General features: G+C 34.1%; 1 protein-coding gene across 1 annotated transcript in view; it reads left to right on the plus strand.

Moving 5' to 3' along the window:
- Window positions 1-25,832, plus strand: part of EYS (eyes shut homolog) — a 1,631,667-nt gene that overhangs the window by 509,130 nt on the left and 1,096,705 nt on the right. Inside the window, exons 15-17 of the mRNA XM_047102761.1 lie at window positions 15,023-15,282; window positions 25,275-25,371; window positions 25,564-25,671. Of these exons, the coding sequence (XP_046958717.1) occupies window positions 15,023-15,282; window positions 25,275-25,371; window positions 25,564-25,671 (465 nt within the window). The remainder of the gene's footprint in view (window positions 1-15,022; window positions 15,283-25,274; window positions 25,372-25,563; window positions 25,672-25,832) is intronic.

The raw sequence follows: 25,832 nt of genomic DNA on the forward strand, positions 1-25,832 counted from the left end.
AACTATTAAAATAGGTTTTTTTAGTGTTTATTTTTGAGAGAGAGCGACAGAGAGTGAGTAGGGGAGGGGCAGAGAAAAAGAGAGACACAGAATCCAAAGCAGGCTCCAGGCTCTGAGCTGTTAGCATAGACCCAACATGCGGCTTAACCTCACAGACCATGAGATCATGATCTGAGCTGAAGTCGGACACTTAACCGACTGAGCCACCCAGGTGTCCCAAATATTAAAATAGTTTTAATGAGTTTTCCTTGACCTAATGATCCAACACATGCAAAAAAAAAATGCAACATGTTACTATGAATTAAAATTAATGAAAAATATCAAGTGTTTGTAAATATTATTTTTACCAGAATTATATGATTCTTAGATATATATTAGAGAAAAAGAGTTTCAACTGTAAGTATGAGAAAATATGATTCAAAGTGGTTTCACTGATAAAATCACAAGCTCATTTATCTAAAAGTCCAGAGATAAGGTGATCCACATGAGTAGGAAATCACCCTATTTCTCTGAGATTAACTTGTCTGAGCCATATTATGCATGCTGAATGTATTGTTGGGGAGTAAAAATTTACTCTGCCCTTCAAGGTCCTAGCTGGACTAAGAATCAAATTGGCATGAGGCAGATTAACTGGAGAAAATCAAGTTTAGTTTTCTACATATGGAGAATCAACACAGACATGGAATTTCCAAAGACAGTTGTGCATCCAGACACTTATATGAGCTAAGGAGAGGGATAGGATCTGGAGACACACAGGGGAGAAAGACTATTAGCAGGAAGGCCAAAGAGATGTTTGGAAAACAAAGATTGCCCTATTATGCAGCTAAGTTTCTTAGGTAAAGAGGAAATTCTGTTAATAGCTTTTTACCTGGTACTGGCAGTCAGTTGAGAAGGAGGTAAAGAGCTTTTCTTGAATCTACTGGGTTTTGATTGCATCTTAACCAAGGTCACCCATCTTGGGACAACGTGTCCTTGGCTCCTACAGTGTCAATAAAAGTATTCCTTCATGGTGGCAAAGTGACAGGTATTAGCCATCCTAGTTTCACATATATACCTCATGGCATCAAATGAAAGAGAGAGAGCATAATTTCTGGAGGCTCCCTCACTAGAAGGAGAAAACATATTTCTCACAAGACCTTAGCAAACATCATGCCTCTTATGCATTGTGTCAAATAACCCATGCTAAATCAATGCTAATTAGTTTATACCTGAGTTCCTAAACAAGTTACTTCAGAAGTTGACTAAACTTGGCTGCACATTAGAACCACTTAAAAAATGCGAAGACCTGCATTGCACCCAGAGAGATTTTGATTTATTCAGCTTTTGATGCAATCTGAACTTTAGGATTTTCAAAAACTAGTGTGTAATTCTAACGTGTAGTCAAAGTTGAAATTCACTGTCTTAAAGAAATCATATTCACCCTTGACATGAGGTTTGGGCATAGAATCAACTTCCCATGTATCATGCGAAATACGAAGGAAGGAGTAGATACCTGAATAGAATCAATTACATGAAGAAATAGGCAAGAGAGAATGGGTGTCATACATAACTGGTAATCTCCACACTACTTTCCCAGCTCTATATTACAGTATCTATAATATGAAATTAAAAATAAAAAGCCTTTGGCATAGGAAAATCAGTTATATATTTATAGAGTTTAGGAGGAAACAGATGAACATAAATTATGTTAAATCTGACTCAAAAATGAATAGATTTATGTATAAAAATAAGAAAACTAAGAAAAACAAGCAAACATTAAAAATTCTAACATATATGTATTCCTTATTAATAAAAACTTTATAGGCATAATAAAAATGAAAAAAATAAGCTAAATTTGTCATAAATGTTAGAGGATGTATTTAAATTAAAATGAATATAATTCTTGGTGTTGAACAGTTATCATCCTTAAAAACATTAACATATTGTCTGGTTTTATGGTAGATGTTGCAACCAACTTTCAATGGAGACATTGAAGGATTTTATTAAACTGAAAATATGTGGGAAAGGGATAAACATTTTATTCCATTCATTGATAAAAATAGTACATTAATTAGTTGCTGAATAAATTACTAAGGACATGGGGTGCAGACAGATAAGATTTGATGGAGAGAGAACAGGAAATCTCTTAAAACAGAATAGGATGGGACCTTAATCTGATGGTCAATTGGACAACAACATAAATGCCTTGGGCAACTGGAGAATGGATCTGAGAGAGTCAACTGGTAGAGCTTCATATCTTAGAATTTTACATACCTCACAATTGCATCATCTAGTAGCACTGGAATTAATATATTAACAAATATTCTGAAGTATAACACTAGATGTAATATAGACATAAATAAAATGGTGTTTATATATTCAAAACTTTTGAATTTCAAACATTTTCTTTAGAAAATCTCAAAGAAAAAATTAAACTCAACAATATACTACTCAAATTAGAATATATTTTCATATTTGGAGCAAAACGAATACATGCATATTGATTGATAGCTTATACATGTCTGCACTCAAAACAAAACACTAAAAGATCATTTATTTTTATTTACTCACAATCAAGCCCTGGAAAGCAATATATTCTTTCAGCAACTTGATATGTTCAATTTTCCAGATTTCAATCCCACATGTGTCAAATTTGGACCATTATTTTCACTGTACAACTTTTCTACTATGATTAGTCAACTTGACTTGGCATTTACTCACTGCTAAAGGCATCCCAAAAGGAAATGAAATCATTAGTGTCACTACAAAATATTTAGAGAAGACAATCTCTGCATCACTAAATAAGTCAGATATTTTACTGTTGAGCATATGTGAAGAAATAATAAACTTTCTTTCAATAAATGCTTCAAATTCTTCATATGACAAAAATGTATGTTTGTGGTACCTCTAATGACATGGTAGTCTGAAAACTCTTACTAAGACGTCAAATTCATCATAACTATCTAAGTTGACACTTCCTACATCCTTTCTAAGTGAACAATGCCAAATTAAGAAGGAAGATAGCATCAGCCCTGGTGACAAGAGAGTAGCATCGTGCACTTGCCAGAAATATTAGGGATGTTAGCAACATATAGTGTGATAGGATCAGAGTAAAAAAAAGAAACAACAAATAAATAAAATTGCAGAGCTGTGTTCTAACAATCTTTCCAGCATAACGGTGAGGAATCTGGAGAAGGGCTAGTCTTATCTTCTATTTTAGAAATGTGAGGGCTAGAGGCAAGCATCTCTTCTACCATTATAGGCCAACTGAATTCAGAAGTTGCTCTTCTGGGGGGCTTCAGGATTTGTAGAAAGCCTATTGCAGCAGAAACCAGCGGGGCAAAGAGGCTTCTCTCTGGTACAGCAGCACTCTTCTACCCAAGGAGAAAGGAAGTACCAGCAAGCAAAGTGGACACATCCACATCAACACTTTGGCAACGATGCCAAGCTAAGCAGAAAGTTAATTGATGGATGATGACTTCTGGTGCTGTCACCCAATAACAGAGATGTCCTGCAAAGAAAAAGTGAAATGTGTCTTAATCAGATTTCCAAAGAATGATGTTAAAAGGATTGAGCAGCCACCAGGTTGACAATGAGGGGATCCAAAGGGAATGCATTCACCTTTATGGGCAAATACTACACACAGATCTCTATATGTAAAAGGTAAAATAGAACACATAAAAGAAAAAGCATGGGTTAGCAGCCCATGCAATAGAATGAAAGTAGGCTTCATAATTTAGGTAAAAAGCAAGCCACTGAAAATAGAAGTTGTTTTATTCTTTTTTTTTTTTTTCTTTCAACGTTTATTTATTTTTGGGACAGAGAGAGACAGAGCATGAACAGGGGAGGGGCAGAGAGAGAGGGAGACACAGAATCGGAAACAGGCTCCAGGCTCTGAGCCATCAGCCCAGAGCCCGACGCGGGGCTCGAACTCACGGACCGCGAGATCGTGACCTGGCTGAAGTCGGACGTTTAACCGACTGCGCCACCCAGGCGCCCCAAGAAGTTGTTTTATTCTAAGAATATCACATGATCTAAGTGAAAAAGTTATTGGTACAGAATTATATTAAGGAAAAAAATTTTCATCTCCTACTCAACACATTGTTCAATATGTTATATTTAATAATAATAGTCTTAAAGAGTTGATTTCAGGTTCATATAAAGAGTTCATGTATTTCAGGTACTTCTCAATATTTTATGAGTAGTGGCTAATATAGTCCCTACCTGAGAATTATATTTTATAGTTCCAGTTTTTAGAGAATGGATTCTCTGAGGTATAACCTATCCAAGTTTACACAGCTGCTATATAGCGTTTGACTCCAGAACACATGACCCTCTGATAACATGTTTTTACTCCGTATGCTTTACTGTCTCTTATAAGCTTCTAAAATTTTTCTATAATTCCAGAAGCATATACATTCAAACATTATGTCACATATAATAGTAATTAAAATTTTACATTAGAATTTATGAAGTGGTATTTATTTAATGACAATTTAAAAGGATATCTTTATAACTCATTACTTGCAAAAGTATATCATTTTATTTAATTATTCCAGATAATATAACCAGTACCCTCTTAATGTCATTTATATTATTCTGATTTTTTGCTATTATAAACAATGAAACAAAAAAGAACATAAAACATATTTTTGTGCCCATGCATGTGTATATTTCTAGAAGTAGAGTGAAAGCATTTGGCACTCACTCATAGTGAATGCATCACAGGTTGCATCCTGTCGAATGCACTCACTCATAGTGAATGCATCACAGGTTGCATACTGTGAATCCTCAGGAATCAAACTCTGAGATGGAAATTTATGTTGGAAGTTTATTGTGGAGTACCCTTGATGTATGTGCAACGTTTTTATACATCATTTACATCATGATAAAGTTTTTTTTTTGAAATAGAATACTTGGGGGCATAATAAAGATGCATAATTGGGCAGAAGCAGAGGATGAATTGCAATGGAAAGATATCAGAGGCTCCCAAATTCCACCAGGAACTCCAGAACAGGGATGGCCCAATAGAGTTGTCCCATATGGAGGCATGGGGGTTTAGTCTTTTGCTCTAACCATAGGGGTCTGTGTAATAATTCATCTACTGGGGTTTGCCATGACTAATACCACTAATAACTCTAATACTCAGAGCCTGTTGAGTTTCCTAGTGCAAAAGACAAATCTACTTGCATTTTGGCCTGAACCATTTACCAAGTCTTCTCCTGGTCTGGGACTCATGTAAAGTGTCCAGCCATCTATATCCTTACGTGAGTAGGTTGGAACAATGTTTCTGCCATTAGAACCAAAGAGGCCTTCCAAGTGTTGTGCTTCCCTTTTGGTGGTGTGTAGTATAAGATGCACTAATTTGTATTTAGTGTATGAGGTAGAAGATGAAATAATCTGTCTTTATATTTGAAGAGATATCTCAGGATGCTCTATAACATTGGATCTCTAACAACTTCATTTTTGTGATGGGAGCTTGAGTCTTCATAAATTTTATCAGTCACTGCCTGGACCATGTGTATCTTCACAAAGTTTTCATCGTATTTACCATTTATTGCTCTTCCAGTTTGATTAACATAATAATGAATAATGTCATAAATATTGTGGATCAGTGTGACAGTCTGAAGAATGTCTGGACAGTCCAGTTACCTTCAGATTATAATACAGTGGGAGAGATAATGTAGCCTTAAGACATTAGATGTATACTGTTTTCTGTTCCAAATGATATACACTGCCTGATAGGAAGAGAAAAGAAAAGACTTCTTCATTCTTGGCCACATACTGTGTATCTGAGACAGTGTTACTCTGCTTGGTCAAATGTGCCATCTAGGACAATGGAAGCAAATAAACTACTACTTGGTTGAGCTTGACTTGTCTGTTGTCATCTTCAAAGTGATATGTATTTTTTGTAGGGGCCAATCTGGTGAATGGAGTGGAGAAATAATAGTGGATCTGCTTTTTGCCTCAATGGTGGCACCGTTTATGCTTTTCCCATAGGGTGATATCTTGTTTTTTAAATCATGTTACTGGCTGGAGGGTGGGAGTTTAGTGGGGAGACAGGTTTAATGGCTTCCAATTAGCATTCATTATGATTATAATTTCCAGACAAAGAAATGGTGTGAAAGTTCTACCAACTTAAAAGTCCATTCCAGGTATATATATTCAGGGTCTGGAAAACAGACCTGTGAAACTAGCTGTGAGCTACACCTGGGCCAGGTGCATTTATTACCTTGCTTCCATATTCCTCCATTCTAAAACTAGGGCAATGAAGCTTCTGAAACCTAGATTTCAATGTCACGTTGAACTCAAGTCCAGTATCCTTGAAATGTTTGCCATTCTTTCTCCTAAATGTAGTTACAAAAGTAAATGGCCATAGATCCTGTTGGTGGAATCATTACTATATCTTGTAGTGATATGGTGTGTTTTCTCCAGGGCACCTGGCCTTTCTTTCAATCAAGTGGGTTTGAGGTCTGAAAACTGGGCAAAGGATCATCATTTTTAACTGGAGAGGCTACCCTCAGCCTCCTAATTATCCAGTCTTGATTTATTTTGATTACATAAATTGGAGAATATCCTTATCTACTCATCTATCCTGCCCCTACAGACAATGTGTTTTATTAAATGTCTCCATGGTTCTCTGTGGATCAGGGCCCCCCTTACTACCCCACTAGCCTTGGTGATCATTATGATTGTGCCCTACTTGTTCTGAAGATTATGTGTCACCACCTGGTTCTTTTAAATTCTCCAATCCTATCATCTCTATTTCTTACAGGAGTTAATTTTGGTAATAGTATCTCCTATAATCAGTTCTATCATTCAAGGGATGACTGACACTAAGATTCTCAGTGAAGCTGATGCTCCTCTGAAAAGCATATATGTTAACCACTTTAATAAAAAGAGGGGTCTCCACATCCTCCAGTAGAACGAGATCTGTTTTGTGCCCATAAAATACTTAGTTTAGCATGCTTATTTTTCTGAACTTTTGATTTCTTTTTCCACTGTTTAATAATTCTGGAATCTCTTCCATAGTTAATATGGACCACCAAGTTGTGAAAGTTTCTTAGGATTGACTAGCCAAGTGCCAAGAAGGAGCCAGTCAAGAAATAGGATCATACATATAAATACCTTCCACATAGCTCCTATGAGACAGATGACCCTTGAATGAGATTTCTCTGCTTCTTCCCTTGTCCCTTTTCCTCTTTTCTCATCTCTGTTTTCCTTATTTATTTCTATAATCTAATACTTCCTTTAAAAAGAAATAAAAGGCAGTTTGGAATATTATCTAGATCATTTTAAAGGGGATAATTTTAAATTTTAATGAAAAAATAAGCCCATAGTAGTTTTTATGTCTCTAAATACTTATTAGCTTTCCTCTTAAGTATTTTTATTTCACATATTTTTGACATTAGTTAACCAAAATTGTGCTATAGTTCATAAACAATTGTATGTATTATACGCATACAGCCTAGAACTAAGAAGGTACAATTAGTAATTAGTATAAATTCCTGATACATATATATGTCAAACACACACACACAGTTTCTAACAGTTATAGCATTTATTATACTGCTAGTCCCAACAACAAACCAAAGATTTATTTCATTTCCTATTTGCTTATAATACATTTTCAGAATGTATGAAAGTACTTAGGCTTTTGCTTGCTCAGTTGATTTTCTTTTGCAACTTAAAGTCTGATGTTTATTAAATTTGGACTTTAAAATGTTTCTCCCTGTAAAACTTCTGACATACTGCACATTTATGAATTATTTTTCAAAATATTCATAAATTTAAGTTCCATATCTCAGTACTTTCATTCCTTTAAATAACACTCTGCCTCTTATTTTGTATTCTAAATGTCTGTCTCCTACTCAAATTGTACTTAAAAGAAAAAATATGTAGAGATTTTATATATTCTCAAACTGTATTTAAAATGCTATATATATATATATATATATATATGTATATGTATATGTATGTATTTTTAAATGCAGTTTGAACACTGTGTTTGAACACATTGTATATACTTTATAATCTACATTCTCATTCACATGCATGCATATACTTACATAAACACTTAAAGAATAAAAACTGTAAATTTATCTGAATATTTAGAAAATTATATGTAAAAGCAGACTTACTTTGACTTGTCCAAAGGACCCATTTTGAGAAAAACCAAGAGCCAGAAGAAATACTTATGTGCTCAGGAAAACGGACACACCATCAATTTGTTTTCTTTACACACACGCACACACACACAAACATACACACACCCTGTCAAAACACAAAAATGAAATATAGTGTATAAGAATTTAAGGATATTAAATTCATGGGGCGCCTGGGTGGCTCAGTCGTTTGAGTATCCAACTTCAGCTCAGGTCATGATCTCTCCGTGCATGGGTTTGAGCCCTGCATCAGGCTCTGTGCTGACAACTCAGAACCTGGAGCCTGCTTCAGATTCTGTGTCTCCCTCTATCTCTGCCCCTCCCCCACTCATGCTGTCTCACTCATGCGCGCGCTCTCTCTCTCTCTCTCTCAAAAATAAACATTAAAAAAACTTAAAAAGATACTAAATTCATGTATTTTATATATAAACTGAGGTTTTGATTGAAGTTGAGTCATGTAATTATTCATGTTCCTCATATTTATAGCATTAAGCCATATCCCTATATCAATAGGTAAACCCAAAGGATGGTATATTCAACCTTTCTTTGTAAGCGTTTTATTTCACCTTATTTAGATTGTCATTAAAAAAATCCACTTTCTTTTTTTTAAATTTAACTTTGAAGATTATTTTCTTATGTTTATTGTAGCTTTAAAAACCCTAGTAAAATCTGACCATCTGTCTCAGTGATCAAATATCACATTCTTACAGTTTCCATATTATGATCATTATGGCAAAAATGTTCATCTGCTTTTACTGTCCAATATTTAGTTGGATCTATGTTCTAGTCCCAGATTTAAATGTGTAAATTTTGGGTTTTCTCCCAAATGCAACATGCATTTCACCGGATTCTTTAGGTTTTAAATGTAAATCTACTAGAGGTTTGACCCAATGCATTTTGTGTTTCTGCTTGGCTGGAACATCAACTTCTTGCTATGAAATGAGGAATCCTTTGAATCTTGAAAAAGCCTAGAATTATTTTTGGAGATGCTGATCAACAACTTGAATTCCACAACTGTGAAAAAGCCTGTTGATCAACTGTCTTTTCACACAGCACAGGAGATTAAATCATGTAGAATATTGGAAATGTACAGATAATTTAAATAGAATTATTCCAAGGAAATATCCAAATAGTTCATTTACATCAAAATGTACATTGCTTAAAACTAAGTATAGAAAATAATTTTTTCAGTATATATACATGATTTATATATTCTGTCTATAAATAGATTAATAGTATGTATCCCAAATTATGAAGAGTGGATCTCTGTCTCTTTCCCTCCCTCCACCTACCCTCTCTTCACCCTTAAAAAAAACATAAAAGAAAGACTTGTTTTCACCAGTCAAGTGCTTGTAGGTAATCTGACTAGTATGATCCTTTCCTACTTATTCTGTGCCATATAAATATTTTATAAAATATAGGTCCAATATAAAACATTTAAGATTATATCACATAATATAGAGGTGCTATTCTATATTTTTAATAAATTAGCTTTATATTTTTGTTAAAAGTGGCCAATGTTAAAATTATTTGATACTAACTTATTCCTGATAATGCTTATTAGAATGGCCCTTGAATTTTTATCACAAGCTTTAACTTTTCCAGAGTACCATATTTGAATATCGTACTAAATATAGGACAGCGTCTTAAATCATGCGGTTAATTTAAGTAACTATATATTAAACATCAGTAGCCTCTCATCTTCTGCCATCCTCTGTATTATTTCCTATTTCACCTAAAGGTAATCACCATTACCTTTCTAAAATAATATAAATAAGCTAAAATCAACCAAGAACCCCCCATTACTCCCTCTGCTTCATTAACTTACACTAATCATTGTCCAAATTTTCTCAAACCTACATCAGAAATGTACTTTAAATATGGTATAACTAATTAACGTCTTGGCTTAGATCCTCATAATCTCTTATCAACAATAAAACAGTAGCTTCCTAAATGATATTTATGCTACCAAGCTCTCCCCATTTATCCATCTTCTACTCTATAGCAATCTGATTGTGTCACTACTATACTTAAAAACAAAAAGAAAGTGTTAAATATCTTCAAGGGTAGAATGTAAAATAACTTAGTTTCACTGTCGTTGCTGTTGTTCAGTCTTGCCTTGCTATAACTTTTTAGGCCGTTCCAATTGTTCATTCCACCCATATACAATCTTCTTATGTTTTACATCTTTTCACTTGCATGACTGATGCTCTTCAGAATGGTTTTTGAACCCGTTTTCTTGTTTTTTATTGTTACTAATAAAATAGTTTATTTGACACAAATTTTACCAGTCTAAGTGAGCTAAATGGTTTTCCACATTTTATTGCAAGAGGATTGCAGTGGCTAAAAGTATAGTAGTGAATATCTTAGAGTTCATTATTAATGTAGTTTTGTTAAGGTATACCTGATGAGATAACTACATATGAACAGGTGAATGGATAAAACAATAAAATACAAAGTGAATGACTTAGCTGATAGCCTGTATTTTTTAAATTTCTTCCTTTTTATGTGCCCTCAACGTTTTAAGACATTAACAAAGATAACAATTCTATTTTATTACTTATAGTATTACTATTTCTTTTTCACCTGCAAGTTTCAATTGGGATTTTATTTTGCATCAAAATAATGGCCGCAACAAAGAATAAGTGGATTAATTCATATAAGAAGACTCTTTTAAGTTATGTATACTTGTAGATTTGTATTTATAAGTTTACAGCCAGAAAAGCTGGTATACTTATGTTTGTTTTGTAACAAACATACATAAATATTGCCAAATATTATTTAATCATTGGATATCAATATTTCTGATAAGGTGAGCATATAGAATGGTTAATATTTAGAAATGGGAATCTACTAAGATTATTTAAGCTAATGATATTTTTCATGAATATTCCTTTGTCCTGTTTTATAACAATGACATCTACTTTATTTTCTATTCTTAGCTTCGGTAGTTTAAATCAACATTTAAGAATTGAAATGTTGTTCTTACTTAGAAGGAATTCAGTGTATTTTATGCCAGTGAATTTTTGGTTATCTCACTAAGGAAGACAGCAAATTAGAACATATTAATCTACTTTTAAGTGTACACTAAATTAGTTTTTGAGTATTTATTACTAGAAATCATATCCTCAAAAAGTCATAGAGTACGTGTTTTTGCTTGTTTGGTTTTTTAATCCATAAAAATCCTGCTTCTAGCTGTGAGTTTGGAGAATCCTGCCATTTCATACTGAATCCAGAAATTATTTCATAGTACAAGCTAAAAACCAGACTGAAGCTCTCACATAAAACATGTTTTTCCATTCATCAGACTAGTTTCTCTGATATGTATAAAAGCAGATTCAAATATATAAATGTATAGGTCTGTTAGTTGTAAATAGTGACTTTGTTCTTTAGAACTTTATTTTCTGCAAATATCCATTCATCTTTAGAGGCCTCACCTTGGCATCATCAGTCCTGTTGACATATGGCCAGATGCTTTCCTGAGGATTTGATCCTTGTAAGGACACCACATGAAATTTTGAGCCACCTGTTATGTGAGAAGATAAAACAAACAGTCAGCACATATGTTAAATATTCAAACATTATTGGTTACTCACAGGGAACTCTTTTAGTCAAGTTGAAATTATGTACTCATGAAGGAATACAAGAAAAAGAAAAAGATAAATATTTATGCAACAGCACTTTAGAAGTAAAGCTACTTTAAATAAATTCACTGAAGCTACTGTATTGGGATTTGATTATACTTAATTTTAATATTATTACACAACATCTTGGATATTCTTATAATGGATTTGAAACCTCCAAGAAAGAAAAAAAGAAAAGAGGGAATCTTGAAGGAAGAGGTCTGGGCTTCAGATCTCAAGTTGCCAACCAGGTGATTTTGGATAAGTCACTTTTATCCTTCGCACTTCTGACTGTCTCATCTATAAAGTGAGAATAAAAAAATACATTTTTCTACCTATTTCAAAGCTTTATTGGAGATATCCAATTGAATACTATATTTGGCCATTTTAAAATAAGATGTGGTTGACAAATAAGTGAAAAGTACCACCAGAAATTGAAGCACTTCTCATTGTTGAGATGCATATTTTATTTAAGCATAAATAGGATAACAGATATATATATATATATATATACATAGATATATATATATATATACATATATATAAATATATATGTATTTTTTTTTTAATTCTGTGACAGCACCTAGAGGCCACCATAGGTGGGTAGGCAATATTGATGTCAGGCATCATGTATGCTTTTTACTCATTATATTATTTAATCTTTATAATAATTCTTGGAGATTACCAATTTCAATAAACTCTCTGATCCTCAATTTCCCAAGTGAAAGAATTCAGATAACTCTGTATGATTCCAACTGAAGACCATATATCCATCAATATTTATAATATTTTCAACATATGTTATGTACATGAGAATATAGAGATTCAGAATCACAATGAGGAGCCAGAAGTTTAATTAATGGAGGCTAGTCATGGAAATGTTTATAAGGTCGTATATGGCATACATTTTTCTTTTTTTTTTTTTTTTAAATTTTTTTTTTTCAACGTTTATTTATTTTTGGGACAGAGAGAGACAGAGCACGAATGGGGGAGGGGCAGAGAGAGAGGGAGACACAGAACCGGAGACAGGCTCCAGGCTCTGAGCCATCAGCCCAGAGCCCGACGCGGGGCTCGAACTCCCGGACCGCGAGATCGTGACCTGGTTGAAGTCGGACGCTTAACCGACTGCGCCACCCAGGCGCCCCTGGGATACATTTTTCAAAGGTATGACAGACAAATTTTAGAGCAAGATGAAATCATATGCAGGATTAGAAAATAACTGAGAGTATAGTGTTTTTTGGAAAACATTCATTTTTCTTAATAGTATAATCAAAAATGAAGACAATAGCACTTTAGACACTTTTGTTAAATCAAAGGGTACCATGTAAATCATTGTACTGGAACAATAGGCCTAAGCCAGGACTATCTAGGCAAACCAGGATGTATATTCAAGAAAATAATGTCATTTCCTTTTAGAAGAGAAAGTAAGGGGCGCCTGGGTGGCGCAGTCGGTTAAGCGTCCGACTTCAGCCAGGTCACGATCTCGCGGTCCGTGAGTTTGAGCCCCGCGTCAGGCTCTGGGCTGATGGCTTAGAGCCTGGAGCCTGTTTCCGATTCTGTGTCTCCCTCTCTCTCTGCCCTTCCCCCGTTCATGCTCTGTCTCTCTCTATCCCAAAAATAAATAAATGTTGAAAAAAAAAAAAAGAAGAGAAAGTAAAACATCCACATTTTTTACTCATTCTAAGGAAATAGCATATTCATAGATATATTTTTACATTTCAGAGTTACAGATTGTTTCAGTTGTGGTTTGCCTTGTAAACATACCTTACAAATAAATACTCAATTTGCATTGTAGCAGTAACTTTCTGCACACTACCAACTTAAAAAACAGCTGCAAATTCCACTTTTTTTAGTTTGTATTCAATCTTATTAAACTAGTAAACATATTATTAGTCAATTATGCCTAAAGCTCTCTTTCCCCCTATTCATTTTAGTATTTATTTCAATGAGTATTATATCTATTTAGAATTCATTTTCAATTCATTTCAAATGGTACAAGCCAATCATTCAACTATTTCCTCTCACTATATTGGTATATTCTGTATTTATTAACATAGTGCAAATGAGATAACTTATTCTTTCTTTTCTTCCTTCTCCCCTTCCCCTTCCTTGTTTCCTTGTCCTCTTTTTTTCCCCTATTCTATCTCTCTTTTTTAGCAAGATGTTGTTTATCATGAAGCAAGTTAAATATTTCAGGAATATAATATTCTTTTCAAGTTATTTTAAATATTTAATATATCAGTAAAAAATGTTTTTCTGAAAATAATTCTTCTAATATCCTCTATGCCTTGTCTTATGATTTGTCACTTGACAAATAACACATTTACTTTAGATTTAGAGCTCTACCTTGCCCATAGACTGACATGAGTGCTCTTGCTCTCTGAACATGCACACAGTTTTTGATTGACTTCCACTCAACCTGTTGGTGGACAGTCCTCCCATTCATTCCATATTGGCAGGTTTCAGTATTACTCCATTCATTTCCTGTCCATTTCCTTGTTTGAATAATACATTACATGGACAAACATTTTTTCTGCTCTGTTAGAATCCTCCTCCTCTCAGGAAAAAGAATTAGCCTAGTTTGATGGAAGATGTTTGGTTAAATTGCTATTTGAACTCAAAAGTTTCTGAGAGAATGACAGATGCCAGATGGTTGAGGGTTAGACCTAGCTAGAGTCTGTAAGGTACAGATAAGATCCAAATGCTTCACTTTTTAGTGATTTGCTTTCTCTTCAATTTTCCCACATTATTCAAATATTAGTAGGAAAGATGTTCTTAAAAGCATGCAAAAGTGAAATGAAAAACTTGCTTAGCATAAAGGAACACCTTGTTATAAATACTCTGGTGATTATAAGAGTCACGTTGCTAAAGACATTGCATAAATATCATCTCAGTCTTATAAACAGTGAAAATTATTTTGCATAAAAGAAATAATTGAGGAAATTTTGTCAATTGGTAATTAAACTCAATAGTTGCCAAAATTGAAATTGGTAACACTGTTGTTCTCTGATCTGTGTCAGTGGCCTACTATGTTAGAAAATGCTTCTTAAATCTTATCTTTGCCATTGCAGTCAGTTTTGCCGTATTATACATTGAATTGTCTCAGGAAATTAGGTAAACGATGTTTCTAAACTATGCTTATTAATCTTGTTATAAATAAAAATACTACAAATTAGTTCAATGTAGTAATACATTCAAAATTCAAAGAATACATTTGAAACAGCACTGTTCATACTTGTTAAAATTTTATTTCAGCTGTGAGTGTACACCTGGATGGACTGGACAAAACTGTAGTGAAGAAATAAATGAATGTGACTCTGACCCATGCATGAATGGAGCTCTTTGTCATGAGTCTTCCATTCCTGGGCACTTTGTATGCCTGTGCCCACCCTTTTATACTGGAAAATTTTGCCATCAACACTATAACCCCTGTGATCCACTCAGTGACCCTTGCAGAAACAACTCAACGTGCTTGACTTTGGTTGATGGAAATCATTATTGTGTGTGTAGAGAAGGTAAGAGCCTATATTTGTTTTAATGTTATATTTCACTTTTTTGTCTGTTTGGTTTATTTTGTATTTATGGTATTATGACTCCCTAAAAATGGGTGAGAGAAAACTTACATATATACATTGGAGATGGGGGAGTATTTGACTCCAAATATAGGTATATAAACAGACCACAGAAATAATCTAAAAAGTTAACCTAAGTAGCATGATGTTGGGGGGCCAGGGGGATTGGGTGAGGGAAAGGCAAAACTTCATAGATTTGGGCTCTTTTTTTTTTTTTGTTTTTTAAGAAATCTTCTCCTATTGTTAATAGCTTCTTTTTCTTGAATTTTGTCCATGTAGTGTTCCTTACAATAGCAGTTAGTTAGAAATGAGCATAGATAGAATCTAGGGTAATCAAATGCTTCACTGTAACTTCCCTCCTGGAGGGATCTATGAACACCATTTATGTCTGCTGTGGTTGCTAAGCCAGTATCATGTGACTCTTGTGGCTACTTTGTGCACTAAAATAGAGCCTATGAAAGGGATAGAGGACGGGCAGATCACAAAAGACATTATTGGAGCTCCAAATCCAGCTATTCCTGAAGTGAGTAACTTCCGGCTTTCTGGGTCATATCAAGTTATTCAAGGTGCTTGATTGGGATCTCTTCAGATGTAACTGAAAGAAATCTGATTAGTGATCTGATTAGGTGATCTGCATAAATGTTTACTGCTCATGTATTGCTGACTACTCAAGAGCTATTACTATCTTCAGCAGGAATGCTTCTATCATAAAACTAGCACATTTTCATTATAACTGGAATGTGTTTGTCATAAGCACAATATAAAAACCATGTTGTGTATAAAAGCCTACAACTGTTAGTTATTTTCTAATGCCAACTTATGGGTTCATGTCTCTTTCCTTGTTACTGATTCTACTAGAATAGATGTTTATTAAAAATAAGGATAGTGCTTCTTTACTCTTCTGTCCCAAAAGGTCAGCTTAGACTGTACCAATTAATTGGTATCTTAGTCAAAGCTGTTTTTGTTTGTTTTTATGAAAACTCTAGAAATTCCTGATGTATAAGAAAATCTATTGTAAGGATATAGAGGCAAGTCCTTGAATGTACATACATGACAGAAACTTCTGGACCTTAGGAGGGATTGGAACTACAAAGTGGAAAGCCATTAGCAATTGTTTTTGCAAAAATGACATGGGCTGTATAAAACAAATAATAGGGGCATATAAGGTATATGGATAAATGTTTGCAGGAATGAGTCAGGAAAAGCAAGATAGGAAAAAATGTGAGGGGAACACCTAATACCCTGAAACCCTCAGTAATTATAAAGTAAATAATTTAAATGAAGAATTTTCCTTTTAATAAATGTTGAGAGTGAAACTTTATGAAATATTATTCAGTAGCAAGGGAGGAGCTGATTTATTTAGCAGGATTACTCTGTGATACTTTACTTAGCCTACTAATATATTCTCAGAATAGAAGTAATGGATAATATTTATTGAGAGGCAGTAGCCTATTTCCTCTATTAAAATAAAACCTCCTCTATTTTTGCCAAAGATAGTTTTCTACAAGACAGGCATATTTTGGGGGCATGTCATTTTTTTCCATATAATTTTTTTGACAATTTATTTGTAATTCAAAGATGTACTTAGTGAATTTATATAATCTAGTGAGATTCCTTTCCTGTTGAGGGATGAAGGAAAAATAAGTTCAGAGATATCATAAAACCTTATCAACTATCATATTAGTAATAATATTTTCTAGCCTCATGAACATCACAAAAATATCTTGAAGACAATTTAGATTTATTTCATCTTGTATATTAGTAAAATCTTGTTGGTTTATTTTTTTTCTTGAAAATTCATCGTTCTACTTAAGGGTTTAAGAGAGATATGAGCACTGAAATCAATGCTTTGGACAGAGTAGTGGGCGGGCACAACGAATCATGTGTTTCTAACTGTGATTCAGCACAAAGAGATATTTGAAGTGTACATCGTTTCTAAACTATTTTGCTTCATATATATATTTATGTATACATGTATATGTGTGTGTGTGTGTATATATATATATATATATGTATATATATATATATATTTGAAATTGAAATTTTTTTCAAAACCTAAGGAAATGTAGGAGTAAGTTTCTGTAAATGAGATCTAACTACTGTAAAAAATGTTTACTCACTATTGCCTTTAGTACTTCAACCTCTTAGCAGATCAAACTGAAGCCTGTGACATTGCTTTAAAAAACTACCTCAGAATATTAAAAAGAGGGTGACTGTGGAATAGCTTAGACACTATGCCCTGAATTACTTTAATACTTGTTATTTGAAAAAGTATCTACGTCAAAGGCATCATATTATTTTTTTAAAGAAAATATTCTGATCAAATTCAATTTTGAAAGTACTGAAATTTAAGGGCCACCTGGGTACCTCAGTCGGTTAAGCATCCAACTCTTGATTTCAGCTCAGGTCATGATTTCACAGTTCTTGAGAGATTGAGCCCCATGTTGGGCTTTGGACTGATAGAGCAGGATTAGGATTCTCTTAGAATTCTGTCTCCTTTCTCTCACCTCCCCTGCTCGCACACACTCTCTCTCTTTCTCTCAAAATAAATAAACTTAAAACAAACAAAATAATAAAAGTACTGAAATTTAAAACCATGAAGAATTCCAAGACTTAACCTCATATATAGATACAGGATTTCGAAGCTCCACTGGAATTCTTTGCAAGCTGTTAGTGTTTGCTAAGTGCCTAGGATATAGGGTATCATGAGGAAAGAGATTTAAGGCTTAAGGTCTTGGAGTTCAGCATATGCGTTTTTGAAATTCTGTTCACAGTTTTCAGTCAGTCTGTATGTTCTATCACAATTTAAATACGAATATAAATAAAACCTCAAAGCCAGAGTAGTAATGTGACTATGTACTAGATAACTAAATTATAAATGGCATTAAAATTCACTCTGAAGAACAGCAACTAGAATAACTGATACTATGATTCATCCCAAATAGAATGCTTACCAGGTAAACTACTTTGGTTAGTGTGATTGAAACTTAGAGTCAAAACAATCTAATCCATTTGGGTACAATGTGAGCAACTTAAAAATTATAGGTGTAGTAAAACACCAGAACTATGGTGATCATGTTTTGCAAGAGAAAGTAAAGGCAGTGCTTTTGTCTTCTGTTTAGAACTGAGGTAAGTTAACTTTATCCCTATGAACATTCACCATTTTCTAGTGGAAAATAGGCAGATAGAAAGGTGTCTACCAGTAACAATTCAATACAGGTTTGTTTTGTATCTAATCCTATTTGTTTAAATAATTTCTGTGGTAAAAAAAAATAAGTGCTTTAATAAATATAAAAATAGCACATAGAAAGACAAATATGATTCTTCAAGATTCCTGGAAACAAATGGGTTACTTTAGGTACCTTATATAAAGTGTTAGGTTTTGGTGATTTAGTATGCAATCAATTAGCTTACCTCAACATTTATGCTATATATATATATATATATATATATATATACACACACACACACACATATATATATGTGTGTGTGTATATATATATATATATATGTGTGTGTGTATATATATAGCATAAATAGCATATATATGTGTGTGCATATATATATGTGTATATATATATGCATATATATATATATATTTTTTTTTTTGTCTCTCTGAACTATGCTCTGCCCAATCTTGCAAATAGATGTTGGTAGGGTTCTAGAAATCTAAAAATTGTATTCTTTTTTTTTTTTTTCCAACGTTTATTTATTTTTGGGACAGAGAGAGACAGAGCATGAACGGGGGAGGGGCAGAGAGAGAGGGAGACACAGAATCGGAAACAGGCTCCAGGCTCTGAGCCATCAGCCCAGAGCCTGACGCGGGGCTCGAACTCACGGACCGCGAGATCGTGACCTGGCTGAAGTCGGACGCTTAACCGACTGCGCCACCCAGGCGCCCCTAAAAATTGTATTCTTTATTAACTGATTCAACAAACATATTGATTTCCTACCATGTGTCAAGTCTTGAAACAGGTTCTGGGGAAATTAAGCAGGCAAAGACACACCCTCAAGGAACTTAAGTTCAAGGAAAGACATAAATTAACTAACCAGTAAAGTACCACGTTCCTACTTTGTAGATTCAAAGTTTGTTATGGAGTGTGAGAGCTCTGAGTTATGTTCCACATGATTCATAAGAGGATCCCCAGCAGCCTTGGAGCCTCCATTGCCCGTCACAGTAGCCTACTCATTAAGCCCCTCTCTCCCCTGTTTTATCTCCCCACTCCCTTGCAGGAATTCCTGGGATCACCTCTCAAATAAGCTACCTGAGTACATATTATTATCTCATATTCTTATTTTGGAAGAGCTCAAGCTAAGAGAGATAGAAAACTCCATCTCTCTGGCAATTATGATTGATCCACATCAGCATGGGACTGGAATATTGGCACTGAGAGCCCTTCCTTGGAATTGACACTAAGGAAAGAGTCTTCTTCTGTTTTCCAGAGTTTTTCAGTGGATGCAGCCAACTCCCTGTTCTCTTCACATGGAGATCTGAATTCACTAGGAGAGAAGTGTTTGTGAAAGAATAACTCATCCTGGCAGTTCCTATGGTTCTTTTATAAATTCTACAGACTATGGGGCATCCTTCCAGCTAGGCTACCCAATAAATGCCATTCCTTCTATCTAGCTTAGTATTTTTGTTTATATTGTATGTGATCAAAAGAGTGATTTCTAATGCATATAGTAAAGGGAAAGAGCTAATAAAGCTCAAGAGGTTGAACAAACGCAGTTCAACTTCAGACTGGTAGAAATGAAATATAAGAATGGCATGAGGGTTACAATACAGAGGTAGAGATGACTATAGATAAAATGCATGTGGATAAAATGCGTACAGCATACAGTGGAGTTATTAGTATGTGTGTGTACAGTGGGAGACCTAAAATCATTTCAGCTTAAAGTATATTTTGTTTCTCATACTCTCTTTAGGAAAGCTTCTTTCTCTTTCTACTTTGAATTATATCTTGGTTTGTAGGCAAGAACACCACCTTATCCACTACTTTTAATTTACAGGGCTTAGTTTCCAAATGTACCCACTTCATCCATATGTCTCCAAGGTGAAAGGAGCAAAAGTTCTTTTTTTTTAAATTTTTTAATGTTTATTGATTTTTGAAATACAAAGACAGAGAGTGTGTGAACTGGGGAGGGACAGAGAGAGGGAGACACAGAATCCAAAGCAGGTTCCAGGCTCTTAGCTGTCAGCACAGAGCCTGATGTGGGGCTCAAATTCACCAACTGAGATCATGACCTGAGCTGAAGTCAGAGGCTTAACCACCTGAGCCACCCAAGTGCCCCGGAGCAAAAGTTTTTTAAAATGACACTTTACAAAGGATTAGAATGTGGCAAAGAGTACTTGTAAAATGTCACAGTGGAAGGAAGAATCAAATCATTTACATGTGCTGTCGATTTACAATTGGGATTCTAAGCATGATGGATTTGTAGTACCAGAGGAAGCAAGTAGTTGCATTCAAATGTGTCTATTACTCCAACACATATACAATTACTACGGTAATGCCATGTTACCTGAGGTGTATAATTCCAAGCACCAAATAAATGTGTCACTTGACAATATAGTTTGTCTAAATTAAAAATTACTCTTTGAGAATTAAAAATATGTGCTTATGTTGGTAGCATGTATCTATTAGGTTTAAAGAGCTGTAGATATTTATATTGGGGAAATTCTTCAGAGAAAATATATATTGTTGCTAGTTAACTTTAAAAACATGTCAATAATTTATTGTATTTTAAAATATTAGCTTTAAGAGGTGCCTGGGTGGCTCAGTCGGTTGAGAATCTAACTTCAGCTCAGGTCATGATCTCATGGCTCATGAATTCGAGCCCCGTGTTGGGCTCTGTGTTGACAGCTCAGAGCCTGGAGCCTGTTTCAGATTCTGTGTATCCCTCTCCCTCTGCCCCTCTCCAACTCTCTCTGTCTCTCTCTCAAAAATAAATTAAAACATCAAAAATTTTTAAAGAAAATGTTAGCTTTTATACTCATTTTTTTTAATTTTCTTAAAAATCAGTGTTAAAACCATATTAAGCCTACTAGAAATTAGTTCTGTCTTTTCTATTTCATAGAAGTAAATGCAACTGTTTTGTAATAGTTAGTTAATTTTTCAAGACAATGCTAATATTTGTATTATATTGTTTTAAAATAAAAATAAAACAATATTTAAAAAAAATTCTGACTTGCCAAGAGAAAGATATCTTTTTATTGTAGTTGTTTTCATAAAGTTTTAAAATCTAGATAAATTAAAATTTTTAAATAAAAATATAGGGACACCTGTGTAGCTCTGGTGGTTGAGTGTCAGACTCTTGATTTTGGCTCGGGTCATGGGTCGAGCCCCACATAGCGTTTAGTGCTGAAAATGGAACCTGCTTAAGATTCTCTCTCTCTCTTTGTCTCTCTTTCTCTCTCTCACTGTCTCTCTCTCTCTGCTGCCTCTCTCCCCCACTTATATGCCCTCCCTCTCTCTCGGAAAAAGAAAGAAAAAAGAAAAATAATGTCTTTCTAATGCTTTTGAAAATCATTCACTTTTAATATTTTTAGTTTTTATTTTAAAATGTATGATTTTAACACTAACTTATTGAATACATAAAAGATATGCTCTAGTTTTTCCCCTATTTACTTTCATTCCTAGTTCCAAGTGGTATTACTTCTAATGGGAGAGTTGTCAAGGTATAGCCCTGAATAACAAAATGTTTCTTAATCAAGTTTCACGAAAATCGAACTATTATTAATGTACTTTAATCTATGATATCCCCGGGGCGCCTGGGTGGCTCAGTCGATTAAGCGTCCGACTGCAGCTCAGGTCACCATCTCGCGGTCCATGAGTTCGAGCCCCGCGTCCGGCTCTGTGCTGACAGCTCAGAGCCTGGAGCCTGTTTCAGATTCTGTGTCTCCCTCTCTCTCTGCCCCTCCCCCACTCATGCACTGTCTTCCTCTGTCTCAAAAATAAATAAACGTTAAAAAAAATTAAAAAAAAATCTGTGATATCCCCTCTAAAGAATCATGTGAAAACAATTTTTTTTAGAAATGAGAAAATATTAAGTGATTTTAAAGATTATGCCTATAGTTGACACTGATTTGGCTCCTAAACATGAAGAATAAGTTTAGTAACTTACCATTATGCTTTAGAGGATGAGAAAATGTAAAAATATTTATTGATTAGTCACATGCATTCTCTATGACAATGTATAGGCAAGACATTATAAGAAAATCAGTTTGTGTATAAAAAACCCTATTGCAGTTAATAGAGTCAGCTTAATAGTCTGGATAGGGAGAAATAACTGGAGAGTAGCATGGGATGAATTAACTGTACTTATAAAGTTTTGACAGACTTTTAGTTGTCACTGCATATATTCAAAACAAATACCCTTCACACGAATGAATATCTGCTTCTAACACCAAGGACTATGGAAAGTATAGTTTAGGACTAAGTATATTTACATTTTTCTCCTTTAAACCCCCCAAACACAAACTTTCTTAGCAAAGCTTCAGTTTATTTTAAATGCACTCTGTGTCTACTTTATTTCTTTCTCCCAATGTCTATTGAATTGTAGCAATCTAATTTCCTCAACCCATTGACATGTTGCTGGTTGGTAACAAAGCTCCATCTCAGAAATGTCAAACTAAATGAATAAGGCAAAATCACAAACACAAGGTTATTCTGTGAGCTGCCTGAGTTTCCAGGTTCTGAATGTTCTTCTGATTTATCAGCCCAGCTGACCTCAGGGAGGTACACTGGCATTACTTCTCTAGCTAGCCAATGCCTCTGAGTTCCAGTGCCTCAGACGAGCACTTCTAAGAAACAGCTTAGTGTCAGAAGACTCTACCTCCTAGAGAAAGCTAGTCATGCTTGAAGTAGGAATAGTGTAATGCATCCACTGTTCTAAATCTTTAAGTTTTTTTACGTATATATATATACGTAAAAAAAAGCTTATTATGTTATTTATAACTATGCTGTAACAGTTACAATTTAAATAGGATAGCATTATTGGATTGATGAATGGTGAAATGTGTTGGAATGATACCCTTGCTTACCTAAAATTAGGAGAACCGTATTAACTTGGAAATAACTCTTTTTAATTTTATTGTTAATACTGACAATACAAACCTAGTACATGAAAGAAATTGTAAGCATGAAACTTCGGAACTTAACTTGCAGGCTTTGATAATTGAGTAAGAAAAAAATAGGACAAGTTAATAATGATGCTTGTCCTAAAGACTACCTAATCTGCTAGACACATAGGCACTATAGGTTTCTTCTGATAAGTGTTTCATAGTGCATCTTTATTCCGTCTTTCTACTTCTAACCTATCGTCATCTCTATATTTAAAGTGAATTTCTTTTAGAAATCATGTAGTTGGTTCTGTTGTTTTATTTAGCCTGGCTGTCACTGCCTTTTATTGAAGTATTTTTTTAAAACCACATTTGATATAAATATTGGTGTATAATGGCTCTAAATGAATCATCTTGCTATTTGTTTTCTACTTTCTATAGTACCATATCTCTACTTTGTTCCTTTTTACTCTTGCCTTCTTTTGGATTAAGTAATGTTTAAGTTTCCATATTATCTCCCACCTAAAAGCAGCCAGATTTTATAAGAGGTAATACCAACTTGCCAAACTCCCAGGTAGAAGCAGGTTTGCCACTTGACTTGGTGGTAGACACCACAGAGAATGGCAATGGCTAATAGCACGACGTGAAAGGATGAAGTAGGACAAACCCATGTTCTCTCCTGGGACTGTAAATGAGGAAGTATAGAGGACATTCCACTCAGCAGTAGATGCTGAAGCTAAAAGATCATGGTAATAGAAATAGAGACCAAAGAAGCAGTGCTATATCATCTCCATGCTGATATTACAAATGATTTGAAACTTTCAACGTGAAGAGATATTTGAAGATAGAAAGAGGAGGAGAAACTTTATGAGATAGAACTGTGGTAGGAAGATGGCCCTTCATGGGTCCCTAGATCATGCTCTTTCAGATCCTAGCCTATATGCCAATAAAAATTACAGGTTTTATAGAACAACTTGAATGACATGTTCTTCAAGCTAAAAAATCTGAGTAGATATTGTATTTGTAATGTCAGAAATTTGCAATTATTTGGCACTTAGTTATAGCACTGGAAAAGTAAGATAAAGGAAAATCCTCTTGTTTCATACATTCTCTAACTAGTATTACAAAAATATTAGCAAGAAAAATGAGTATAAGACTATATTTCAATTTACCTAGTTAATATAGAAATATGGAAATAATTGTTTAAATTGTCATCATAAATATTAAAATATTAAATGCATTTTAAAAAGTGATATACTGATTTTTTTCTGACACAAGTGTTGAAATAATTACAAGTGCCTCTCATAATTCTGTACATTTTTTTTTCATGTTCTTTGTTTTTTAAAAAAAATAACTGGCATGTGTTTAAATGGATGACTGATTATGTAGTTATGGATCAAAATAATTTGTTTTCTTTGAATCACTTGGATATGGAAAGTAATTAAATAATTTGCCTCATCTGCTAACTGCCTTGAATAAATTTGATTGCTGAAGCTCAATTTTATGTTAAGATCAGCCATCACATTAATTCATTTCCTTTCCAGATTGTTTCAGTTCTTCTTGTTCAAACATTTAAATACTTTAAAACAACAGCAACATTAGCAACGACCCCACTTTCCCAAAGGATTGAGTAAAATATTCCTCCCCTGATTCTTTCATTTGAACTCATTAATTAGAAACTAACATAATTTTATTCATATGTTATGTGAAATAGAGTTATATGAGAGGCCATAGATGAGGTGTTTTCTCTTCTTTATTTAATTTTTTTTCCCATAAACTTCCTCTAAGAGCATATTCTCCAGACTCTTTACCACTGACTGGTTTTCACACTCTAAAGTGAGGATTGCTCATCTATATCCATCTCATCTTTCCGCAGGATTTGAGGGTGAACATTGTGAAATTAATGTGAATGAGTGCTTCTCTCTTCCCTGCCAGAATTATGGTGACTGCGAAGATGGAGTCAACAATTTCAGGTACAGAAAACCCAAAAATATCTGGATTCAAGTTTATGCATCTAGATGTATCTAAATATATCCATGTTTATAATTTCAGTTGACAAATTAAACAACATTTCTGGTTATTAACAATTTGCCATGCTACAATTATTTGAAGCTTTGACTTTGTATGTTTATATTAATGGAGTCATTAAACGTCTTGTTTAAAAGATGTATTTGCAGACCTGGGTTTTCTGGACCTCTATGTGATCTTGATACAAATGAGTGTTCTTCTAGACCTTGCAAAAATAATGGAACCTGCGTGGATCTGTCAAACAGGTTAGAGACTACATTTACTGATTCAGTTATTTTATATACATGATATTTAAATAGTAAAGTGAACATATATGCACCCATCATTCAACTTAAGCAGAATATTCCCAGTATCCTTAACCCAAGTACTTACTTGCTTAAACCCAAGTACTCCTCTACTCTTCCAT

This window comes from Lynx rufus, unplaced genomic scaffold (assembly GCF_022079265.1).
Source record: "Lynx rufus isolate CCGP_SWC_20201006 ecotype Redwood Valley unplaced genomic scaffold, mLynRuf1.p SCAF_6, whole genome shotgun sequence".
In the NCBI taxonomy this organism is placed as follows: Eukaryota; Metazoa; Chordata; class Mammalia; order Carnivora; family Felidae; genus Lynx; species Lynx rufus.